Source organism: Triticum dicoccoides, chromosome 2A, assembly GCF_002162155.2.
Source record: "Triticum dicoccoides isolate Atlit2015 ecotype Zavitan chromosome 2A, WEW_v2.0, whole genome shotgun sequence".
Taxonomy (NCBI): domain Eukaryota; kingdom Viridiplantae; phylum Streptophyta; class Magnoliopsida; order Poales; family Poaceae; genus Triticum; species Triticum dicoccoides.
Genome location: NC_041382.1, coordinates 736,717,665 through 736,740,029, shown reverse-complemented (window position 1 = coordinate 736,740,029; position 22,365 = coordinate 736,717,665). Strand labels below are relative to the sequence as shown.

Sequence of the window (22,365 nt, the reverse complement as noted above, 5' to 3'; positions counted from 1 at the left end):
TTCGCAGGCGGAGGCTATTTTTTTCCCTCCCACTGAAGCATTTAGCTCGAGACTCACAGTGGTCCGGTGAGGTTGCTGCTGAACATGGGGAAGACATGTCGTGGAAAATGGGCACCACCGCGGCCGGTGATAGACTAGATTAGAATAGTCTAGCCTAGCCCGTTGTAGTTTAGTTGAAATATGTTCGAAACGTAAATGCCCTCGTCCGGTCTATATGAAAATCGTCCAGTTTGCATGAATTTCATCTAGTTTGTTGAAGTCATCTTTGAAATGTATGCGGGCAGAGTTGGATGGCCGGCTCTCGTATTAGTGTCTACGGACTGAACCTCACCGATCGGTCGGATATGGTGTCCGGTTTGAGGCCAGCGTTGGATATGCCTTCAGCGTTGGATATGGTGTCCGGTTCTCCCGTGTACGACGTGCTATTTGGAGATAACTACTCCGTACGTGCAAACAGTTTGTCGGTTGGAACGCGTCCATTACCCTATAGCCCAACAGTGGAAGGTTACTGTTTAGTGAAGCCTACTCGCGACCTCTCCAGCTTCGGTGTGCGTACGTTGCTGATAACACTTGGCTGGGCCACACGTCATCCCCTAATTACTCCTAGTTAGCTAGGCACTATCTCCCTCTTTAGATGAAGGCCGTCATACTTGGCTGGGTCATCCCCATGGCACGAAAATTATTCCTTTTAACCTTGCCGATTGAGGCGTGGATGTGTAATTATCCTCAAATGAAAGAAAAAACCGTGGGTAACACGAGCGCGATGGGCGCGGGCTTTTCCTTTTCCTTTGCTGCATCTGATTACATTTTGATTCCTCTGCTGCCATTGGCTAGGTCTGCACTCTGCACCAGCACGGGTGGCGACAGCCACTAGTTAACCATGGCTAATGACAGGTGCTACAAAATGGGTCTGCGGTTGGTGAGTTTAGTGTTCCGACTGGTCTTTATCTTTTCTATCTCCATTCTGGTGATCTTGAGATGCACAAAGGATCACTTGCTCCCTCTCATCCATATTAATTGTCGTTGATGAACATTTTCTCGACCAAATAATCTCATCCTTATAGATAAAAGAAAATCATATTATCACATTGTTGTATGTTATTCTCTCCCTGGAAATAAAAGTGACTCGTATTGGGACATGGAGTATCTGAGGTCGAGCTCAAATGAGCACCGATGAGCACTGAAATCAAAAAATGAATTTTTTATGGTAAACTTTGACAAATGTTATAAGTGCTTGCAAATTTTCATTACGAGAGCACATTCATCATGCATGGAAGACGTGACAAAAAACAAAATTGATACTCCAAAAATGCTACTTCCGGAAGTATTTTGGAGCCCTGATTTTTTTTCTCAAACTTTCCACGAATATGATCTTATGATAAAAAGTACCAACACTTAGAACGTTTGTTAAAGTTTTATCACAATTTTTTTACATTTTTATTTTATTTTTATTCTTCTATTTATCTGAGCACATTTGAAGAAGAGTACTTTCGCTCGTATTATCATTCGTTTGGATATATGCATGAAAGTCCACTGTGTCTACAATAACAACTCTTCCACCCATCAATGCCTAGCTACCCACCCCATGGCGGCTAAGGTTCCAACAATTAATAATTTAGGGACTGTCTATTTAACATTTGACTGATTTCCAATTGGATATCATTCAAATTTCCTGACCAATGTCCTGTTGACACATGTATGTCCAATTACCACCTATCTTTGTATGTTTGTATTTCCAAAAAACGGGTTGGGCTAAAATTGTGGCCCGGTTCTCAACTAACCGAAACAGAAACTCAACTACATGGCTAACAAGAACTCCCTAGTACGTACCCCGGATCACAGAACACCTGACAACTAAAAGAAGAAGAAAATGCAGCAAACAGCTGGCCTTGAACTAAAACTGGGGGAATTACAGTGCAAAACTGGAGGGCAAATAGGGGAGATTGCAGTATAAGTATCACTCAAATTACAGTGCAAAAAACCAGTCAAAATTATAATTAAACTCTTGGGTATATACAGAGGAAATTACAGAGCAAACAGGGGGGGGGGGGTTACAATGCAAGTAAAACTAATGCAAATAGGGCACATTACAGTGTAAACTAATGCAAATTACACTAAAAACATAAGAAATTACAGTGCAAACCTGACATAAATTACAGAGTAATCAAGGCATACAATCAAGAAAGCACAGGAATTACAGTGAAAATGGGAGATTACAGTGCAAAAAGCACATGAATTACAGAGCAATTATACAGTTTACTTCAGGGAAATTACACTGGCATATTATAGTGAAAATACCATGCATATTACATTGTACATTGAGGGAAATTACAGTGTAAATACTATATTTCTGTCAAAAAAAGTGTAAATACTATAGGGAAATCACAGTGTAAATACCATGCATATTACAGTGTGCATTCAGGGAAATTACAGTGTAAATACTATATGGAAATTACAGTGTACATAGAGGGAAATCAGAGTGTAATTGCCATGGATATTACAGTGCACATTGAGGGAAATTACAGCGTAATTACCATGGATTACAGAGTACATTGAGGGAAATTACAGTGTAATTACCATGAATATTACAGAGTACATTGAGGGAAATTACAGTGTACTTACTTACAGACTACTTTCGGTGAAATTACAATGAAAAGTACAGAATGACTACACTATAATTGCCATGGTTATTGCAGAGTACAGTGCAAAACTGAGGAAAATTACAGAGTAAAGCTACTACAGTCAAAAGGCATGAATTACAAAGCAAAGCTAGACAATTATAGTGCACGCCTAGGTCTAAACAATTATAACCCCTAATTAGCACTGCTACCTAAAACCTGACCCTACCAGATGGTAGCTGCAACTGCAGGGGATGTGCAAGAAGACTCAACACAGAGACACGCCTATCTCGGGAAAAAACACAAACTCTAACCCTACCAGAGGACCAACACATCAATCGAAAAAAATTATAAACGAGTAACCAAACCGCGGTTACAACGAGAGGATCAAAACGAGAACACCCAAAACCTAGCAGCGCGAGCACACGGGATCCACAAATATTAACAACTGACGTGAGCACATGGGATCCACATGAAACTACATGAGCCACGAAGCAGAACCAACCGCTAAATACTCAAACAGCAACAAAATCTCCAACACAAACCCACAAACACACTACTACAAACAATCCGCAGACCTAGATCTGGAAGTTACACGACCACAACCATGGCAAATCGCACGCGAGAAGATAGAGAGACAAGAAGAACTAACTAGGAAGGCAGGGAATCGAAGAGGAAACAAGCTCCAGTAGAGAGGGATCTCGGAAACGCCAGGAACCCGATGGAATCGCCTCGACTCCTCCGCCGCTCGAGCACCTCCTCTGCCCCTCTGCCCTTTTGAAATAGTACGTACCACCCAAATGAAATGAGGAAAGTGTCAAAAGGAAGAAAAGGAAAAGGAAACGACACACACGGGGGAGACGGTAATGGGCAGATCATAAATAAGTGTTGACACCTGTATATCCCAATACCATCAACAATTTTATGTTTGCATTTCTAAAAAAACAGATCGGGCAGCTAAAAATCTGACCCAGTTCTAACTTAACCAAAACAAAACCATGCAACTATCACAAAACCCTCTTGAACCTGTCGCCCACGCTCCTTTTCCCTTTCCTGGACCACAAAGCACCTGACAAAGAAAAAGAACAAAATCAGGAAACAACTGGCGATTCCCAGGACCCTCGTTCAACTTGCATCCCAATCATAATACAGTGCAAAATGAAAGCTGAAAATTACAGGGCAAAACCGAAGGGAATAAATTGTAACTCTGGGGTAGAATTACAGTGTGAGAATCAAACGAATTATAGTGTGAGAATTAGACGAATTACAGTGTAAAAATCAGTCATAACACAGTGAAACTCTGAGGCAAACAAAGAAAAATCACAGGAATTATAGTGTAAAAAGCGCAGAAATTTACAGTGTACAATTCAGAGCTAAATTACAATGTAATTTTGAGAGATATTATAGCATAAATCTGGAGTATATTACAATGTAATTCAGTGATATATTACACTGCAAGTCTTGGGAATATTACAAATAAATTAAGAGGTATTACATTGTAATTCAAAGAGTTAATCCACTATAATTCAAGCAAAAGCTGAAAAGAATAAGTACAGAAAATACAAGCAAACTCAGATGAAGTCATGAATACAGAGACGAACCTATCAGCATAAAAGAACACAAGTCCTATCAGAAGAAGGCATGCATAAAAACAATTCAAACCAGAGCTTGTTACAGTGCTAGTACACACGGGGCGGTGAAGGAATGAATAATCACACTAGGGAATTCCAATGAAAATAACCTAGGAACTACACAGAATAATCACACTAGTCAGAGATAAAATCCACTGTAATTATTCAAGCAAATCTGAACAAGAATGAAGCTCAAATATCAAGAAATACAGAGGCTAAACATGGAAATTACACTGAAATTCTAGGAAAAATTACACTGTAATTCTGGGGGAAGATTACACTGCCCTTACATAATGAAGCATGAGGGTTACACTGTAATTCTGGTAAAAGTTACACTGTAAATACAAAAGTGAAGCACCGGGATTATACCAAAAAGATTCTAGGCTAAATTACACTGCAATTCTAGGGTAAACTACACTGCAATTACAAAGAAGAAACATGGACATTACACTGAAATTGTGGGCTAAATTACCCTGTAATTCTGAGGGTATAATACACTATAATTATGGGCTAAATTACACTGTAATTCATGTGCTTACACTCTAATACATCAGCACTACAGAGCTAGCACACAAAAATTCAGTGAGATGATCTAACACTGACAAAATAATGAAAACTACAATGCTAATACACAGGGGAACACCTACACGGCTAGAACACATGGGGATTAAAGTGAAATAAAACCATGGAAATGCAGTAGAACAACATACTAACCATGGAAAGCAGAGCTAACTCACTAAATACGATGCACTGAGAAGACCCTAAACAAGGGAAACTAACACCTACATCTAACCTACCAAAAGCCATACATCTACAACAAAAACTCAAGAGGGTTCAGGAACAACAAGAGCAAAAAGACCAATACAGAGACCACCTACTAGCGCAAATCACCAACCCTAACCACAAAAACACCCATCTCATGACCTAGATCTAAACCAACCTACAAAATCGAGCCACCCACCAGCGCCTACACCAATTGACTAGTACTAACAGAAGAAATCATACATCACAGGCGAGTACAGGGGGAGAAATGCCGGACTACTCATGCCACGAATCAGAACCAACCGCTAAAACTACAAAGAGCAAAAAAAAAACACAAACAAAACGGCAGCAACATACACCTACGATGAATCCTAACGAAAGACTGACCCAGATCTGGAAGCTACACAGGTATAAACAAGCAAAAATCAGATGGGGGAGGGAGAAAGACGAGAATAACCAACCGCGGCAACCGTGGATCGAAGAGAAAGGGAGGGGAAATCAAGCTCGAGCGGTGGGGAAACTCGGAATCGACATGAACAGACAAAATCGCGTCCTCTACTCCGCTGCACGAGCGCCTGTTCCTCCTTCTCGCTCTCTGCTCCCAGATGAAAAGGGGAAACTACACCGCGCCCGACAAAGAAAACCTGGCGGTGCCGGGCCGGCGCGGCAGTAACGGGCTGGGACAAAAACAAAACCGCGCCCGACAAAGAAAACCAATCCGAAAAACAGATGTGCTAGCGCGAATCTCCGCGCGAGAATGGATGGACAAAGATTTGAGTGAAAACGAATTGAAAAACACTCGACTATAAAATAGCAAATCCGATAATTTATACTCCAGCTTCATTTGATCAGCCAATTATCGATGATTAATTTTATGGTGCAACAACAAACTTACTGCAGAGTACGTAGTACTTTATGGCCCAACAGCGTATACTCCAAGAAAAGCCATCCAAATTGAACGCACGGGACAGTGATCGTGCACCTACAAAACAAAGAGACGCGCCCAGATCAAATAATCATGGCGGATGCCGCTCTCGCCGATCACCCACCATGCCACGTCGTGGCACTGCCGTATCCCGGCCGGCCGCGGCCACGTCAACGCGATGCTGAGCCTGTGCCGCCTGCTCGCCGCACGCGGCGTCGCCACCACGGTCATCCTCACCGAGGAGTGGGTTGGTCTGGTTGGCGCAGCAGAGCCGCCCCTACCGGCGCGCGTCCGCTTGACCGCCATCCCCAACGTCATCCCCTCGGAGCACGGCCGCGCCGCCGACTACCCTGGCTTCTCCGACGCCGTTAACACCAGGATGGAGGCCCCCGTGGAGCGGCTCCTCGAGCTCGAGGGGATGCTGCAATCACCGGAGATGGCGGCCGTCGTGGTCGTGGCCGACTTCTTGTTGCAGTGGGTGGTGCCCATGGCGTTGAGAAGGGGCGTGAAGGCCTGCACGTTCTGCCCCTTCTCCGCCACCAACTTCGCCGCCATGTACCACTTCGAGCGCCTCATGGCGGGCAGCAGCTTGGCCGTCGAGGGTGAGAGCGCCAACTCACACAACTTTCCCCTATTATTACTAGTGATGAAGTGATGATCTATTTGGTGTGATTTCGTGTTGCTCAATTGTACTGCAGATCCGATGTGGGATCAGCCCATCCCTGGTCATGCTTGCTTAACAATGCGCGAGGTTCAGCCGATCTTGTCCGGCGAGGCCAGTCGGGGCGATTCGCGGTGCCCGGGCAGGTCAGTGCGTGCTCTTCTCCTCGTTTTACGAGCTCGAAGCCGGCGTCATGGACTCGCTCGTCTCCGACCCTTCGTCGCCCCGCGTGTACTCGATTGGCCCCTGCATCCCTTACACCACACTTGAAGAAGAACCGCGAGACGAGCACTCCTACTGGGCTTGGCTGGACACGCAGCCTGCAGGCTCCGTGCTGTACGTGTCGCTGGGAAGCTTCCACTCGCTGCCACCCTCCCAGCTCGCCGAGCTCGCCATGGGGCTCGCCGCGAGCAGCGTCAAGTTCCTGTGGGCGCTCCACGACCAAGCGCGCTCTCAGGTGCAGCCGCTGCTGGACGGCAACGGCTGTTAGACTTAAACACGAATTAGTAGTACACGGCATGTGTACGTGGTGGTTTGGTAGGATTCCTAGTCCAACTAGGATTAGTATTCCTGGCCAACTCGGTCATGTACGTAGCTAGGTTAGCCTAGTATATATATGGACCAGCCCCTGTAATCTAACGTACCTTGAGCAGATTTGATTTGAAGCAATAAAGTAGCAGGAACGACACGTTCCTGTAGCCATCAAACAAGCTATTCTCGTGTGCGTGCGTGTGTTCCGGCCGGCTGGCCGTTGTGTACGTACAGGAGGCGTTCTACAGATCGATTAGCTAGAACAGGCTAGCTTTGGTCTGTGCTTGCTTGCGGCGGCGTTGTGTTTGGATCGATCAAGGTCTGGTGCTAGCTTTCAACGTGAGTTGAGACTAGCTTTGCACTGCGGTGCATCTCGGCGTAAAGGAACTTCGTCGAGTTCGTCAGTGTTGGTTCGCTTCGTCGTCGTTCGTCGTCGGTCGTTACCGTCGCCGGAAAGTACTCGGTGTCGGTTCTGGGCCAACAATTGGTATCAGAGCAAGGTTGATCTTCTAGTAACGGAGGATCATGGCGGACGACGAGAAGACCAAGCAGCTGGTGGAGTACTCCGGTGCAGCTAAAGTAATTGCTGCTCCGGCGAGTTCGTCGTATCCATGGTTTGATCGCGAGAACTTCGGGGTCTGGAAGGCCCTCATGGAGTGTGGTCTCCGCGCCAACGAGCTATGGGACGCGGTGGATCCCGGAGGCGACGCGTTCAAGAAGGAGGGAGCCGAGCACCGGAAGGATCGGCAGGCGGCGTCAGCGATTTACTCGGTGATGCCGATGGATGTCCTCCAACACCTAATCACCAAAGCAACGGCGAAGGAGGTGTGGGATACGCTGAAGCTCATGTTCGAGGGACACACCCGTGTCAAGCAAGCCAATCTCCAAACTCTCCTAAGGAACTACGAGACTTTGGTCATGGGCGATGATGAGTCCGTGGATGCGTTCGCTTCACGGGTGGCTACTCTCGTCAATCGGATTCGCGCGCTTGGAGAGAACCTCACGGAGGCCTCGGTTGTCCGGCGGTTCTTGCGCGCGGCCCCTCCCCGGTATCTGCAAATTGTCACGGCAATCGAGCAGTGCGTTGATCTCGCGACTCTCTCCATCGATGATCTTGTCGGACGGTACAAGACTCATGATGAGCGGATGCGGTACACTCTTGGGGATGGGAGGAACGACGAGCTTGTGATGCTCACGAAGGCACAGTGGATTGCCCTAGAAAAGCAAGGCGGATCCACGAGCAGCAGCAAAAAGAAGGGGAAGCAGCGTTCGTCGAGAAAGAAATTCGCCAACTCGGATGACGACTCAGAGGATGAGGCTGCACCACCGCCAAGGAGAAAGTTTGACATCAGGAAAGTGAGGTGTTATAACTGTGGCCTCCTTGGTCACTTCAAGGCTGACTGCGAGGAAGCACCGAAGCAGAAGGCGCTCATTGCCCAGCAAGGAGATGATGGTGACATGATGTTGATGTGTAAACTCGTGGACAAGGTGGATCCAGTTCTTCAAGCGTCGGCTAAAGAAATTGTCGTGCTCCGTGGAGAAAAAGTTCACTGTCAAGATCATGGTTCGGAAATTCATGTCGACGCTACGGACATGGGGGGTGATTTCGAAGCTTACGTCGATGTTACGGGTATAAGTGCTAACTTCGCTGGAGCGGATGCAGCAATTGCCGCCTGTGCTCGGCCATGGAGAAGCAGTCTCCGAGCGATGCGTTCAGACAAATCGAAGACTTACGTGGCGTCGGAAGTCAACGAAGAAGCAAGGCGTACATGTGACGTGTCGCCAACCAAAACAGACATGCTGGATGGTGAGGCGGCTCACTCTGGTAAAATGAGTGCTGCGTGCACTCGACCAGGCGATGTGGTGGTCGGCCAGGAGTGCCAGAGCCAGCCACGGCTTGGTGAGGCCCACACGCTGGGACAGCAGGGAGGTGATCTTGGGAGCCTTCAAAGCAGTCAGCCAACACGACGAGATGTGGCAGGGCATGGACCGGTACCTGAAGAAGCAGGTTGCAGCTCACGTAGAACAGGAGGAGAAGGAGGGCTAGGAGGTGAACGTGGTGGGCTTGGCCTATCACAAAGAAACTATCCAACGGACCTTTCCAGCATGCTAAAAGTGAGGGGCAACCCAACAATTCTACCTGAAAGTCCATGCGCAGTTGAGGACGGCTTTGGTGGCCCAGGTCAGGCTGCTGATTTACCAGGGAGACCAGAGGTCTTATCAAGTGCAGTTTTGCAAAACTTGGCCACTACAACGCTGGGAGGCAGGAACGACAAGGTAACACTGGTGTCCATGAAGGAGGGAAGGGCATCATCACCTACACCTGTATTGCTTCAACCGGAGTTGCACCCGTATCCGGAGAAAATTCTTCGGATGATTGACCCGGAAAAGGTGAAAAGGAGTGGGCGACGGTGTCTAAGCGCCAAGGAACTGGCGGATTTTGAGGATGCGAACACAAAGAAGTGTTGGCGTCACGCTATGGAAAAAGAGTTGAGGCCGATCCACGACAATAATGCATGGGTGCTTGTGGATCTTCCCAACAATGAAAAAGTCATGGATCTCAAGTGGGAATTTATGATCAAGAAAGATGCCGATGGGGCCGTGAACCACAAAGCAAGGCTAGTAGACAAAGAGTACATGCAAGAGGAAGGTGCGGACTTCGAAGAAGTGTTCGTTCCCGTTGCAAAGATGAAATCGGTGGAATTACTCATCGCTCTCGCGGTTCAGGAATCATGGAAGATACATCACATGGATGTAAAACCCGCGTTTTTGAATGGCGAGATAGAAGGAGATGTGTATGTGAATCAACCACTGGGATTCATCAAAGAGGGAGAGGAACACAAGGTACTGAAGCTACACAAAGTCGTGTACGGGCTACGGCAAGGCTCTCGGGCGTGGAACATCAAACTTGATCAGACGATGATTTCTCTTGGATTTGAGAAAGCCCCACTGGAGCATGCGATGTACAAGAGAGGTGAAGGAAGGGATCGTCTACTAGTTGGCATCTATGTCGACGACCTATTGATAACTGGAGCAGATGAAGAGGTGACTGCAAAATTCAAGCTACAGATGAAGGAGCTTTTCAAGATGGATGATCTAGGCCTTTTGAGTTACTACCTCGGGATGGAGGAACATCAAAAGGCGGAGGGGATCACACTATGCCAGGAGGCATACGCAAGGAAGATTCTTGAAAGCCGTGCATGAAAAACTGCAATCCAATTGACGCTTCGATGGAACCTCGTCTTGAGCTGAGCAAGAAGGAGATGGTGAAACTACTCGGCTGTAGTGGTAGTGACAAGGAAGGGATTGTTGACGACCGTAAGAGTACCTCGGACGTGACATATTTTCTTGGAGGAAGCATAGTAAGCTGGCTATCGCGAAAGCATCAAGAGCTGACATCGACTTCAAGTGAAGCAAAGTGTCATGGTGTGTGGCTAAGGAAGCTACACGTTGATCTCATGGATCGAGATCTGAAACAAGTGGTGCTCGACGTTGACAATGAGTCTACGATATTTCTACGCGAAGATCCAGTGCGGCATGAAAGGAGCAAGCACATTGATACAATGTATCATTATCTAAAGGACTGCGTGGAAGAAGGGAAGACAGAGGTCAACTACAATCGCAGCGATGATCAGTTGGCGGACATTCTGACCAAGGCTTTGGATCGAGAGAAGTTTTTGGAGATGTAAAGAAGGATTGGCGTCCGATCTGTGATGTGACCACATCGTGTTTAGGGGGGTGAATGTTAGACTTAAACACGAATTAGTAGTACACGGCATGTGTACGTGGTGGTTTGGTAGGATTCCTAGTCCAACTAGGATTAGTATTCCTGGCCAACTCGGTCATGTACGTAGCTAGGTTAGCCTAGTATATATATGGACCAGCCCCTGTAATCTAACGTACCTTGAGCAGATTTGATTTGAAGCAATAAAGTAGCAGGAACGACACGTTCCTGTAGCCATCAAACAAGCTATTCTCGTGTGCGTGCGTGTGTTCCGGCCGGCTGGCCGTTGTGTACGTACAGGAGGCGTTCTACAGATCGATTAGCTAGAACAGGCTAGCTTTGGTCTGTGCTTGCTTGCGGCGGCGTTGTGTTTGGATCGATCAAGGTCTGGTGCTAGCTTTCAACGTGAGTTGAGACTAGCTTTGCACTGCGGTGCATCTCGGCGTAAAGGAACTTCGTCGAGTTCGTCAGTGTTGGTTCGCTTCGTCGTCGTTCGTCGTCGGTCGTTACCGTCGCCGGAAAGTACTCGGTGTCGGTTCTGGGCCAACAACGGCAACGACAACGGGGTGCTCGTGCCGTGGTGCGACCAGCTCAAGGTGCTGTGCCATCCTTCCGTTGGGGGTTTCCTGACGCACTGCGGCATGAACTCCGTGCTGGAGGCGGTGTTTGCCGGCGTTCCGATGCTCACCCTTCCCATAGGCATGGACCAGCCGACCAACAGCCGCCTGGTCGTCGACGTGTGGAAGATTGGGTACAGCCTTAAAGAGAGGATGCAGCCGGACGGCATCCTCACGAGGAAGGCGATTGCCCGGGCCGTCGAGACGCTGATGAGCTCCTCTGATCTGCCACAGAGCGATGGGGTGAGGAGCAGAGCGCTTATGTGGAGGGACGCCTCTCGCAGTGCCATCCAAGAGGGTGGATCTTCGTCCACTGACCTCAACTCTTTCTTAAGCTGTATATGATTTAACTTAAGCTGTAGTACAATGGAGTATATTTTTCCATACAGTTGTTGTTCACATAAACGTAACGAAGCTACCTGCCGGTGAAAGCTGAAGAACCGTGGGATTCCGTGGTGGTGTCATCGGACAGCGTCGCGCCGGCGCTGTATGCCGCGAGGTGCGCGAACGGGTTGCCCGGCGTGGCGATCTGCTCCTCCCCCTCCAGCATCCGCACGACGTTGCCCATGGACGGCCTGTCCTCCGGCCGGTACTGCACGCACCACAGCGCCACCTTGCACATCCTCGCCGCCTTCTCCGTGGCGTCCATGTCCCCGGCGGCCATCGCGCGTGCCAGCACATCGTCCATCTCGCCGGCCTCGAACCGGTGCCACACCCACCGCGGGTACCACTCCTGGCTCTCGCGGCTGTGCAGCCCGAGCTCCAGGTTCCGCCGCCGCCCCAGCATCTCGAACAGCAGCATCCCGTAGCTGTACACGTCGCACTTGTGCGTGACCGGCAGCGGCATCCACAGCTCCGGCGCCGCGTACCCGGGCGTGCCCCGCGCGCCCGTGATGGTCAGGTGGGTGTCCTCCCTGTCGCACAGCTTGGCGAGCCCGAAGTCGGACACCTTGGGCGCCATGTCGGCGCCGAGCAGCACGTTCTCCGGCTTGATGTCGTAGTGGATTATCCGGTGCTGGCACTCCTCGTTCAGGTACCGCACCGCCTTGGCCGTCCCGACGGCGATCTCGTGGAGCTTCTCGAACCCGATGGCGCGGCCCTCCGGCGCCGGCGTGCCGAACAGGTGCCGGTCCAGCGAGCCATTCTCCATGTACACGAGCGCCTTCACGGCGGCGTCGAAGCAGAAGCCGTAGAGGCGGACGAGGTTGATGTGGTAGGTCCTCCCGATGGTGCCCACCTCCGCCATGAACTGCTCCTCCGCGCGCCTCCCGAGCGTGCTGTTCAGCACCTTCACGGCCACGGGCGCGCCGTTGGGGAACCTGCCGTTGGGCGTGTGCCCCCCGTCACGGTAGGCGATGGATGGTTGACGGCGATCACCCATGCCTTCGTGCTGCATCTGCAAATACCTTTCCATGTTGTATTTGGCCCTTGCGCATTGGTATATCGCAACTATGGCGACCACTATTATTATGCCAGCCGTGATCACTGAAACTGCAAAATGTTAACCAAAACTTTCAGGGTTCGGCAATTTGGGAATCGAAAGTTCAACCACATATGCATGCCATCATACTTACTGATTGCTAAGGCTAGAGTAGCACCACTGCTGAGCGCCATGTTTGATCACTCGACCAGGGTAGAGTAATTAACTTCAACGCAAGACAGGAAAGAATGATGGTTGGAGCTGATCAAATGTCCGGGGACGAATTCCAAACTGCTTTCCTCTTACATATACCGTTCCTGTTCCATTGGGCATTTTTATTGGTCTCCCATTGTCAACCGCATGGATGATCTGACACGTACGTCTTGAAAGTGTGGAGCCAGTACCCAATAGTAACTCCTGCAGGGATTAAACAATCGTCTATGCCCATTTCGTTCTATATGGTTTGGTCAAAGAATTTGGATCAGTCTAGGTGGTGAGAACGACGATTACTAACCCGTTGGCTACCTCTTATGATAAGGGCGACTGCATTAGTTTTAATTTGTTAGCGAGGGTGAAAGCTAATACCTCCCCCATATCCCTCTTCTCCGGTTATCCCTTCTCCAAAACACACAGCTTTCCCGGTGTCCATGTCGACGTCAGGTTGTGTTTTTGGGCCTAGTTTCTCTTATAAGCCAGGACACTCAGCCATTTTATGTTTTTCTGTATCTTATTAATAAAACTAGATGATACCTCACGCGTTGCTGTGTGAATTTTATAGAGAAGAATTGATGCAAACTAAAACCACTCAAGTAAAATATATATTCCTTCTTAACCATGTATTATGCAAATACATGTATAGGATCATCAACGGTACTAATGACATTGATCTGGATTACAATTGTACGTGATAAATATAATTATAACTTATTCTTAATTTGAGCCACAATATTACTAATTTTATGTAGATGGTGGTGTCATACATGCTGTTAAAAAATCAACATTATTAATAAGGTTGTACTTGTGTAATAAGGTTAGCCGAGATGAGCAGACTTTTGGCTCATTTTATTTGGATAAGAGAATTGATAGTACTTATACATTTTTATTGTGATTATCCTCTCGACCTTGTTTCTTGTTCATTCTAACATTGTTGTTTATGTCATCTCACAAACTAAGATGAATTTTTTTGGCTGTAAGATCTAGCTCTTTTCCACCGTGGCATGTAAATATTGCATTGGTGATTTATTCAATGGTTAATTGGAAATATTGTTACCAGTTCATACCTCTCTCTGTTGGTAGTTTCATCTTCTCCGAATTCAATGCTTCTTTTAGCCGAAGTATAAAGAGTACTTGTGAACAAAAATCAGCATTTGAATTCATGTTGAGTCGATCTAAACTAGTCGACATATATAGATAGTTACAAACTTAATACCTATTCTATTTTTTCTTTGTGTCAACAATTATGGGTTGGTGAGAGGGGGGGGGGGGTATAGCATTGTTAGAGCCCGCTAGTCTTTGGATCATTGGGTTGCAGCAAAAGTTTGGTCAGAGGTGTTTAGATACAACCTTTAACTTCTATTTTTCTTGTAGATCGCAAACTTCTGGTTTCTTATTGCTGTAGATCAATAGGTAATTAGTTCTTTGCTTGGAGATGGCTGGAAGTATTTCATGGCTCAAGTTAGCTTTTTTCTAGTAAATTATAGTTGAAATTGGGCCAAGAATATACTTTCTGAGTGAATAGAAATTTCCTAACCTTTTTTCAGGGCAACATCTGTTCATTGTCCATTGAGAATCCAAATATAGCATTCAGTCTTCCTGTGGAAGGGTATGTATCTTGAAGATCATACTCTAGCCAGCGCCAAACAACCTCATTTTGTGTAATATAGCGACATTCTAGATCATTTATCTATTTGATTGATTATTTCACATGATGTATCATATGTTCCAGCATTAGACTGCTTAAGATCTGGCACAATCAAATCCTTTTTATCATATACTTACGAAGATATTTGTACAAACCATTGTGATTGACCTTCTCTGTATTTGAGCTTGGTGACATAAACTTAAACCCGAGTAGGTGTCATGTAGGTGGGGTATGACGTATGGGAATAAAGAGGACTTGATACTTAATGCTATGGTTGGGTTTCACGACCTTAATGATCTTCAGTAGTTGCGGATGCTTGCTAGAGTTCCAATCATAAGTGCATATGATCCAAGCAGAGAAAGTATGTTAGCTCATGCCTCTCCCTCATATAAGATTAGAAGAATGATTACCGGTACTTATTATCGATTGCCTAGGGACAAATAACTTTCTTGTTGACATAAACACTTTTACTAAACACCTAACTTTTATTATCTTGCAAAGTATTTCTAGTTTTGTTCTTGCAAAGTAGTTCTAGCATCACTCCTACAAACTATTTTCATACTTGTTTCCGGTAAAGCAAACGTCAAGTGTGCGTACAGTTGTATCGGTGGTCGATAGAACTTGAGGAAATATTTGTTCTTCCTTTAGCTCCTCGTTGGGTTTGACACTCTTATTTATCGAAGAAGGCTACAAACGACCCCCTATACTTGTGGGTTATCATAATGCACATCACTATAAGCCTTGCAAGCAATGTGACTAATGAGTTAGTTGCGGGATGATGCATTACGGAACGAGTAAAAAGACTTGCCGGTAACGAGCTTGAACTAGGTATGAGGATACCGACAATCAAATCTTGGGCAAGTAACATACCGATGACAAAGGGAATAACGTATATTGTTATTAGTTTTTTTTTAAAATGTATGTTGTTATTGCGGTTTCACCGATAAAGATCTTCGTAGAATATGTAGGAACCAATATGAGCATCCAGGTTCCACTATTGGTTATTGACTGGAAATGTGTCTCGATCATGTCTACATAGTTCTCGAACCCGTAGGGTCCGCACGCTTAACATTCGATGACGATTTGTATTATGAGTTATGTGTTTTGGTGACCGAAGTTTGTTCGGAGTCCAGGATGAGATCACGGACATGACGAGGAGTCTCGAAATGGTCGAGAGGTAAAGATTCATATATTGGAAGGTACTATTCGGACATCGGAATGGTCTCGAGTGGTTCGGGTATTTTACCGGAGTACCGGGGGTTACCGAAACCCCCCGGGGGAAGTATTGGGCCTCATGGGCCATGGGAGAGGGGACAACCCACAAGGGGCGCCCCCCCATGGGAGTCCGAATTGGACTAGGGGAGGGGGCGGCGCACCCCTTTCCCTCTCCCTCTCCTTCTTTTCCCCCCTCCGGTGAGAAAGGAAAGGGGGGGAATCCTACTAGGAGTGGAGTCCTAGTAGGACTCCCTCCATGGCGCCCCCATCCTGGTCGGCCGCCTCCTCCTCCCCTCCTTTATATACGGGGCAGGGGGCACCCCATAGCACATCAATTATTCTCTTAGCCGTGTGCGGTGCCCCCTCCACAGTTTACTCCTCTGGTCATATATAGCGTCGTAGTGCTTAGGCGAAGCCCTGCGCGGATCACATCACCATCACCGTCACCACGCCGTCGTGCTGACGGAACTCTCCCTCGACCCTCTGTTGGATCAAGAGTTCGAGGGACGTCATCGAGCTGAACGTGTGCTGAACTCGGAGGTGCCGTACGTTCGGTACTAGATCGGTTGGATCGTGAAGACGTTCGACTATATCAACCGCGTTAACCTAACGCTTTTGCTTTCGGTCTATGAGGATACGTGGACACACTCTCCCCCTCTCGTTACTATGCATTTTCTAGATAGATCTTGCATGATCATAGGAATTTTTTTTAAATTGCATGCTACGTTTCCCAACAAGTTGTTCCTTTTTTTTTTAAAAGAAATGGATGAGGGTGAGATAGAGAGAGGGGGCGGAGGAGGAGGAACTCACTGAATATGTCAAATACCAATTCAACTATTCTAGAAAAAACAAATCCAACTCAACTTTAGGTTGGTAGAGGGATGAAATTTGGGTGGTATGAGAAGTTCAGATGAAGGGTTATATATCTGGTTCTAAAATGAAAGGACGGAGATCGATCCATCGATGAGTTGTCGGTTATCAATGGCTCCCGTTACGTGGTGGTCAAACAAGGCGTATTGTCTGCTATTTTAGATAAAAGACACTTTTATATATGCGTTGTTTATTCCAGAATTGTGAGCTTTACCGTTGCGAGCTACTAGTAGTTGGAATTTGGAACTGGCCAAGTCAACTAGCTAGTAGAGGTAGCTTGTGCATCTCATCCAGACACATTATAGACAAAAAAACAAGATAGCCTTATCTTTGACAGAACATTTCATCGTTAATTAAGGATCTAACTATGGCTGTGAAGTTATGACCTAACTAGCTGCATCTTCAGGAAATTTCAACGCCAGCACATTGTATCAGTTAGTTGGGCAGCGATTTTGCATGAACCTCTCAGCAACTGACAAATCAGTTTACAAGCGAAACTATTCATTATCGCTCCCACATTTCCATTTTACAATCATGTCACTTTTTTTAGTCACATTAATTACTTGCCACGGTTAACGAGATGATATGTGCTTTGTCACACTGCTATTAAGTTGAGAAGAAAACATATGCATACGTGACGATAGCAAAAACACAGAAATTAAGTGGCATATCTGGCCATTAGTGGATCTATTTAGATCCAGTCTTCGGTTGTGTGCAATTAATGATTCTTCCAATCTATGCTTCTCTTCATCGATGGCGGATGTTGTTCTGGTGCGCTGGTCCTATAGGGCCTTGGCACAACGACTTACCGACTGTCTACTACAATAACGTTTGCCCGGCTTCTGCGAGGAAGGGGCGATGACGGCGACATGCTTTCGGTTCGCTCAAGTGCTTGTAGTCGTCGCTAGGTGGTCCACGGACCTGGTTGTAATTTTTTTACTTCCACTGGTAGAAAAAGGGCCTGTTGTCCCGGTTCGTAAGGGCCTTTAGTCCCGGTTCCTGAACCGGGACTAAAGTGTCGGTACTAATGCCCTGTCCCTTTAGTCCCGGTTCAATCCAGAACCGGGACTGATGGGCCTCCACGTGGCCTGTGCGCGAAGCCCAGGCAGGAGACCCTTTGGTCCCAGTTGGTGGCACCAACCGGGACCAATAGGCATCCACGTGTCAGCATTTCTGTGGCTGGGGTTTTTGTTTTTTTTAAAGGGGGGGGGTTGGGGGTTTTGGGGGGTTAATTTAGGTGTTTCATATATTGTGTTAGCTAGCTATAATTAATAGAGAGAAGTGTCCTCTCTTATGTCCGTGCTTGGTCGACGCTACGTACTATACATACGTATAGAGAGGACTAGACACGCTAACTAGCTAGTAAGCAAACGAAGGAAACAGAAGATCGTCATGAACATATATGCATACAGAGAGAAGTGATATCGACCACCTCTCCTTCTCCGAGAGATTGGTCGAACAACAAGTTCTCGTATATCTATCCGACACTACCGGCTACATATATACAATAATTATCTTTTACAAATATAATCATACGGACTCATGGTCCACATAGTATTCTCCGTCTTCAGCGATCACGTGGTCAAGAAAGAATGCCGCCAATTCCTCTTGAATTGCTCTCATGCGAGCTGGTGCTAGGAGTTCATCCCGCTTCCGAAACATCTAATTTGAAGAAGGGGGTCAATACATATATATATGAATGAATGAAACTCAATACAAATGATGGTAATAAAATAAAATTGTGAATGTTGTTATTTACGTACTTCATATTGTTCGTCAGAGTACCCGCTCCGCTCACAGGTCGTGTGGCAGATGGACTCGCAGACGTAGTATCCACAGAAATCATTCCCTTGTTCCTGCCACAACCACTTTACAAGAAATAGAGGTCAATCAAACTGATAAGCAAGAATGCTAAATGGTATTGATGAAACTAGCGCTTGAATCACTAGGAGATGCGCGGAACATGCTACTATAGTACTTACTTTCGGGTGTCTAAATTCCAGCTCTTTCGGCAGTCCCGGAACTTTTTTGGTGAATTTTCTCCAAACCCTGCCGGACAAAGAAAACAATTACTTGATATCAGGAAATGAACAAAGTTGCTGATATGGTGGATAATGATCAATTTAACTTACTTCTTGAGGATTTCAGTCATGTCCGCATACTCCTGGGGATCTTTTCGTTTAGAGTCCAAGACGGTTACTACTCCCTGCTCAAGCCTAATCTCTAGGAGAATATAGTGGAAACTGCACATGCATGCATAACTCATCAATTACATTACTATAACCTGGACTAATATATAAGGGAAACCGAATATGCACAAGACAGTAACACTCACTTGAAGTTGTAAGGAAAGAGTATTATATCTTTGTTTTCATTTTTTTTGAATGATCGTAGCAAGTTGGCCTCGGTATCTCCGGGACGATGTTCAACCTCAGTTGCATCTATGAGATATGTGTTAACGAACCCAATATCACCGATTTGTCTTTTCTTCAATTCGGCGATCTTCATTCTGCATAATATAGTGAGGATAATTATAAATACATGCAATGAAAGAGATGAGCTATATAGAGAGACTTAATGACAGAAGTAGTAGTACTTACAGACAGTAGCAGGTGATCGTTGTTTTATCGAGGGCCAATTGATTAAAAAACTGATAGAACTCCTCAAATGGAATAGGCAACGGTTCAATTCCAACGAGGTCATGCTCCGGTTTAACTCTCGCATACAAAGTACTCCTCCCCCCAGACTCTCTGCAGATTTTCAAGTACCAATCATGTAATCTTCGCATCATCGTTGTTAAAGATTTTTCATCTTTGACGAGAGGCTTCCCGTACTCGTATCTTTGTATCTGCACCTCCATGGGATCATAATGTACATCGTCGGGCAGGTAATCGTCAATATTGCCATAACCAGGCACCATCCTCGGATCGACGATGTCGCTAGGCACCTTGAGGGGGGGGGGGCACGATTGCTTCGCTTGTTCGCCGAGCTGGGCAATTTGTTTCCCAGCTGCTCGTCGTTCTTTCAGCCTTTGATCACTGACTGTACTTCCCGACCGCTCCGCTTCGGCCCATGTCTTTGCAATAATGCGCTCATAGTTGCCTTTCGGCTGAGACTTGGGTGGTTTTGCCAGGGCAGCCAGAGTGCGCTTCACTTTCACCGGATCTACCTTCTCCTCCGGAGGTGGATGTCTCTTTGCTCTCAACCCTTGAAACCAGTCATCCACTTCGGTTCGCGCGATCTTTGTGTTCTCCTCCGGGGTCCTCTCGTATGGTAACTTCTGTGGACTCTTCAGAGAAGGACCGAATCTGTATGTCCTCCCACCTCTGGTTGTACTGCTAGACGCCGGTCGAGCAGATGAAGCGGTTGTCTTCTTTACTTGCTTACGAGGCGGAGGAGAAGGACTACGACGCGCCGGAGCAGCTGCTGGAGCGGCGGCGGGTCTCTTCCGCCCTTTCTGATGAGGCGGAGAAGGAGGAGGCTGGCTGCTCGGGCGCGCCGGCGCAGGCGGAGTGCCGCCACGCACCGGAGAAGGAGCCGGCCGAGGGCCCTGATCGTCACTCGCCGGAGGAGGAGGCGGTGGAGGAGGCGGAGTGCCCTGACTCGCCGGAGGAGGAGGAGGAGGCGGAGGCGTCCAGTTCGAAAGGTTGATGAGCTCCTTCCGCCATAGGCATGGAGTCTTCAGAGCAGACCCCAGCCGAGTCTCCCCTTCACCGGTAGGGTGGTCAAGCTGGAGGTCCTCAAATCCCTCCGTTATATCATCCACCATCACCCTAGCATATCCTTCTGGAATCGGCCGACAGTGAAAAGTTGCGCCGGGTTCAGTAGGATAAACAGAGCCAACAGCCGCCTTGACCTTCAAATTCATCCATTGCATCATAAGGTGGCAATTTTGAGACTCCGTGATAGCATCCACGGGATAGCTGGCAGGAGCCATCAAGGCATGCTCCGGCTGAAGCAGCTCGGTGGAAGCCATGCTGCTTCTGCGCTGAGATGGAGGGGTAGCTTCGGGGGAAGCTTCGGCAGTACATTTGCTGCGATTTGCTTCTCATTCCTCTATCGCGTCTACCCTTGCTTGCAGCGCCTGCATTTGGGTCTGCTGCACTTTTTTCCTCCTCTCATGGGATTTGTAACCGCCTGCGTCCGGAAACCCAACCTTCCACGGAATGGAGCCTGGCGTGCCTCGTGTCCGTTCAGGATGCTCAGGATTCCCGAGGGCCATTGCGAGCTCGTCGTTCTCTCTGTCTGGAAAGAACTTCCCTTGCTGTGCTGCTTCGATATACTGCTTAAGCTTCCTGACTGGTATGTCCATTTGATCGTTCGTCCAAATGCACTTCCCTGTTACAGGGTCCAAGGTTCCGCCAGCCCCGAAGAACCAAGTCCGGCAACGGTCTGGCCAGCTAATTGTCTCTGGTTCGATCCCTTTATCAACCAGATCATTCTCAGTCTTGGCCCACTTAGGCCGGGCTACGAGGTAGCCACCTGACCCCGTGCGATGGTGAAGCATCTTCTTCGCAGCATTTTGCTTGTTTGTCGCCGACATCTTCTTACTCTTTTCCGATGTCTTGTGGGCCACAAATGCGGGCCAGTGATCTCTGATCTTCTCATATCTGCCCTTGAATTCTGGTGTCTCATTATTTTCGACAAACTTATTCAGCTCTTTCTTCCACCTCCTAAATAGTTCTGCCATCCTCTTAAGAGCAAAAGACTTGATTAATTTCTCTTTAACTGGGTTCTCTGGATTATCCTCTGGCGGTAGGGTGAAATTTGACTTCAGCTCAGTCCAAAGATCATTTTTCTGCATATCATTGACATAAGACACCTCAGGGTCTTCTGTAGCCGGCTTAAACCATTGCTGGATGCTTATCGGGATCTTGTCCCTAACCAGAACCCCGCACTGAGCAACAAATGCGCTCTTTGTCCGAAGGGGTTCAATCGGTTGGCCGTCGGGCGCGATTGCTATGATCTCAAACTTTTCATCCGAGCTCAACTTTTTCTTCGGGCCTCGTCTCTTTACCGAAGTTGTGCTCGATCCGGAGGGCTAGAAAAAAAACAAAGACTTAATTAATATGTGTACATACCAAAACAATGAATGCATAAATCAGCTAGTCAGCACAGGCAAAACTAATATATATACCTGGCCGGACACGGTTCGGTCACCGGAGCCGTCATCACGGTCTCCTTCTTGCACCGGTATTGGGTCACCAGAGCTGTCCTCATGTTCTTCTTCTTGCACCGGCATTAGGTCACTGTAGCCAGCTTCTTCACCCTCTCCTTCCAAACCATCAGTGTCGTTGAGAAACAACGAGACGACATCACTTTCTTCTGCGATTATGTCCCTCAACAACGCTTCATTTGCTTCGTCTCGGGCGGTGTCCATAATTTCTACAAATATTTACAACATGGCAATTATTATTCAAACATGACAGATGGATATATTAGTGCCAAACGTAGAACTAGCTATCTAATCATAGTAAGGAATCATATATATTAATTAGTGGCCTCGACCCCCCCCCCCCACGTGTTGAAG

At 47.1% G+C, this 22,365-nt stretch overlaps 1 protein-coding gene and 1 pseudogene across 1 annotated transcript; both read left to right on the top strand.

The window, feature by feature from the left end:
• Positions 1-6,029: 6,029 nt before the first annotated feature.
• On the top strand, positions 6,030-11,859 carry LOC119352151 (annotated as a pseudogene).
• On the top strand, positions 11,836-12,958 carry LOC119358249. The gene is made up of 2 exons (XM_037624896.1): positions 11,836-11,840; positions 11,908-12,958. The coding sequence occupies exons 1-2, from the start codon at positions 11,836-11,838 to the stop codon at positions 12,956-12,958; spliced, it is 1,056 nt and encodes a 351-aa protein (XP_037480793.1).
• Positions 12,959-22,365: the final 9,407 nt, after the last annotated feature.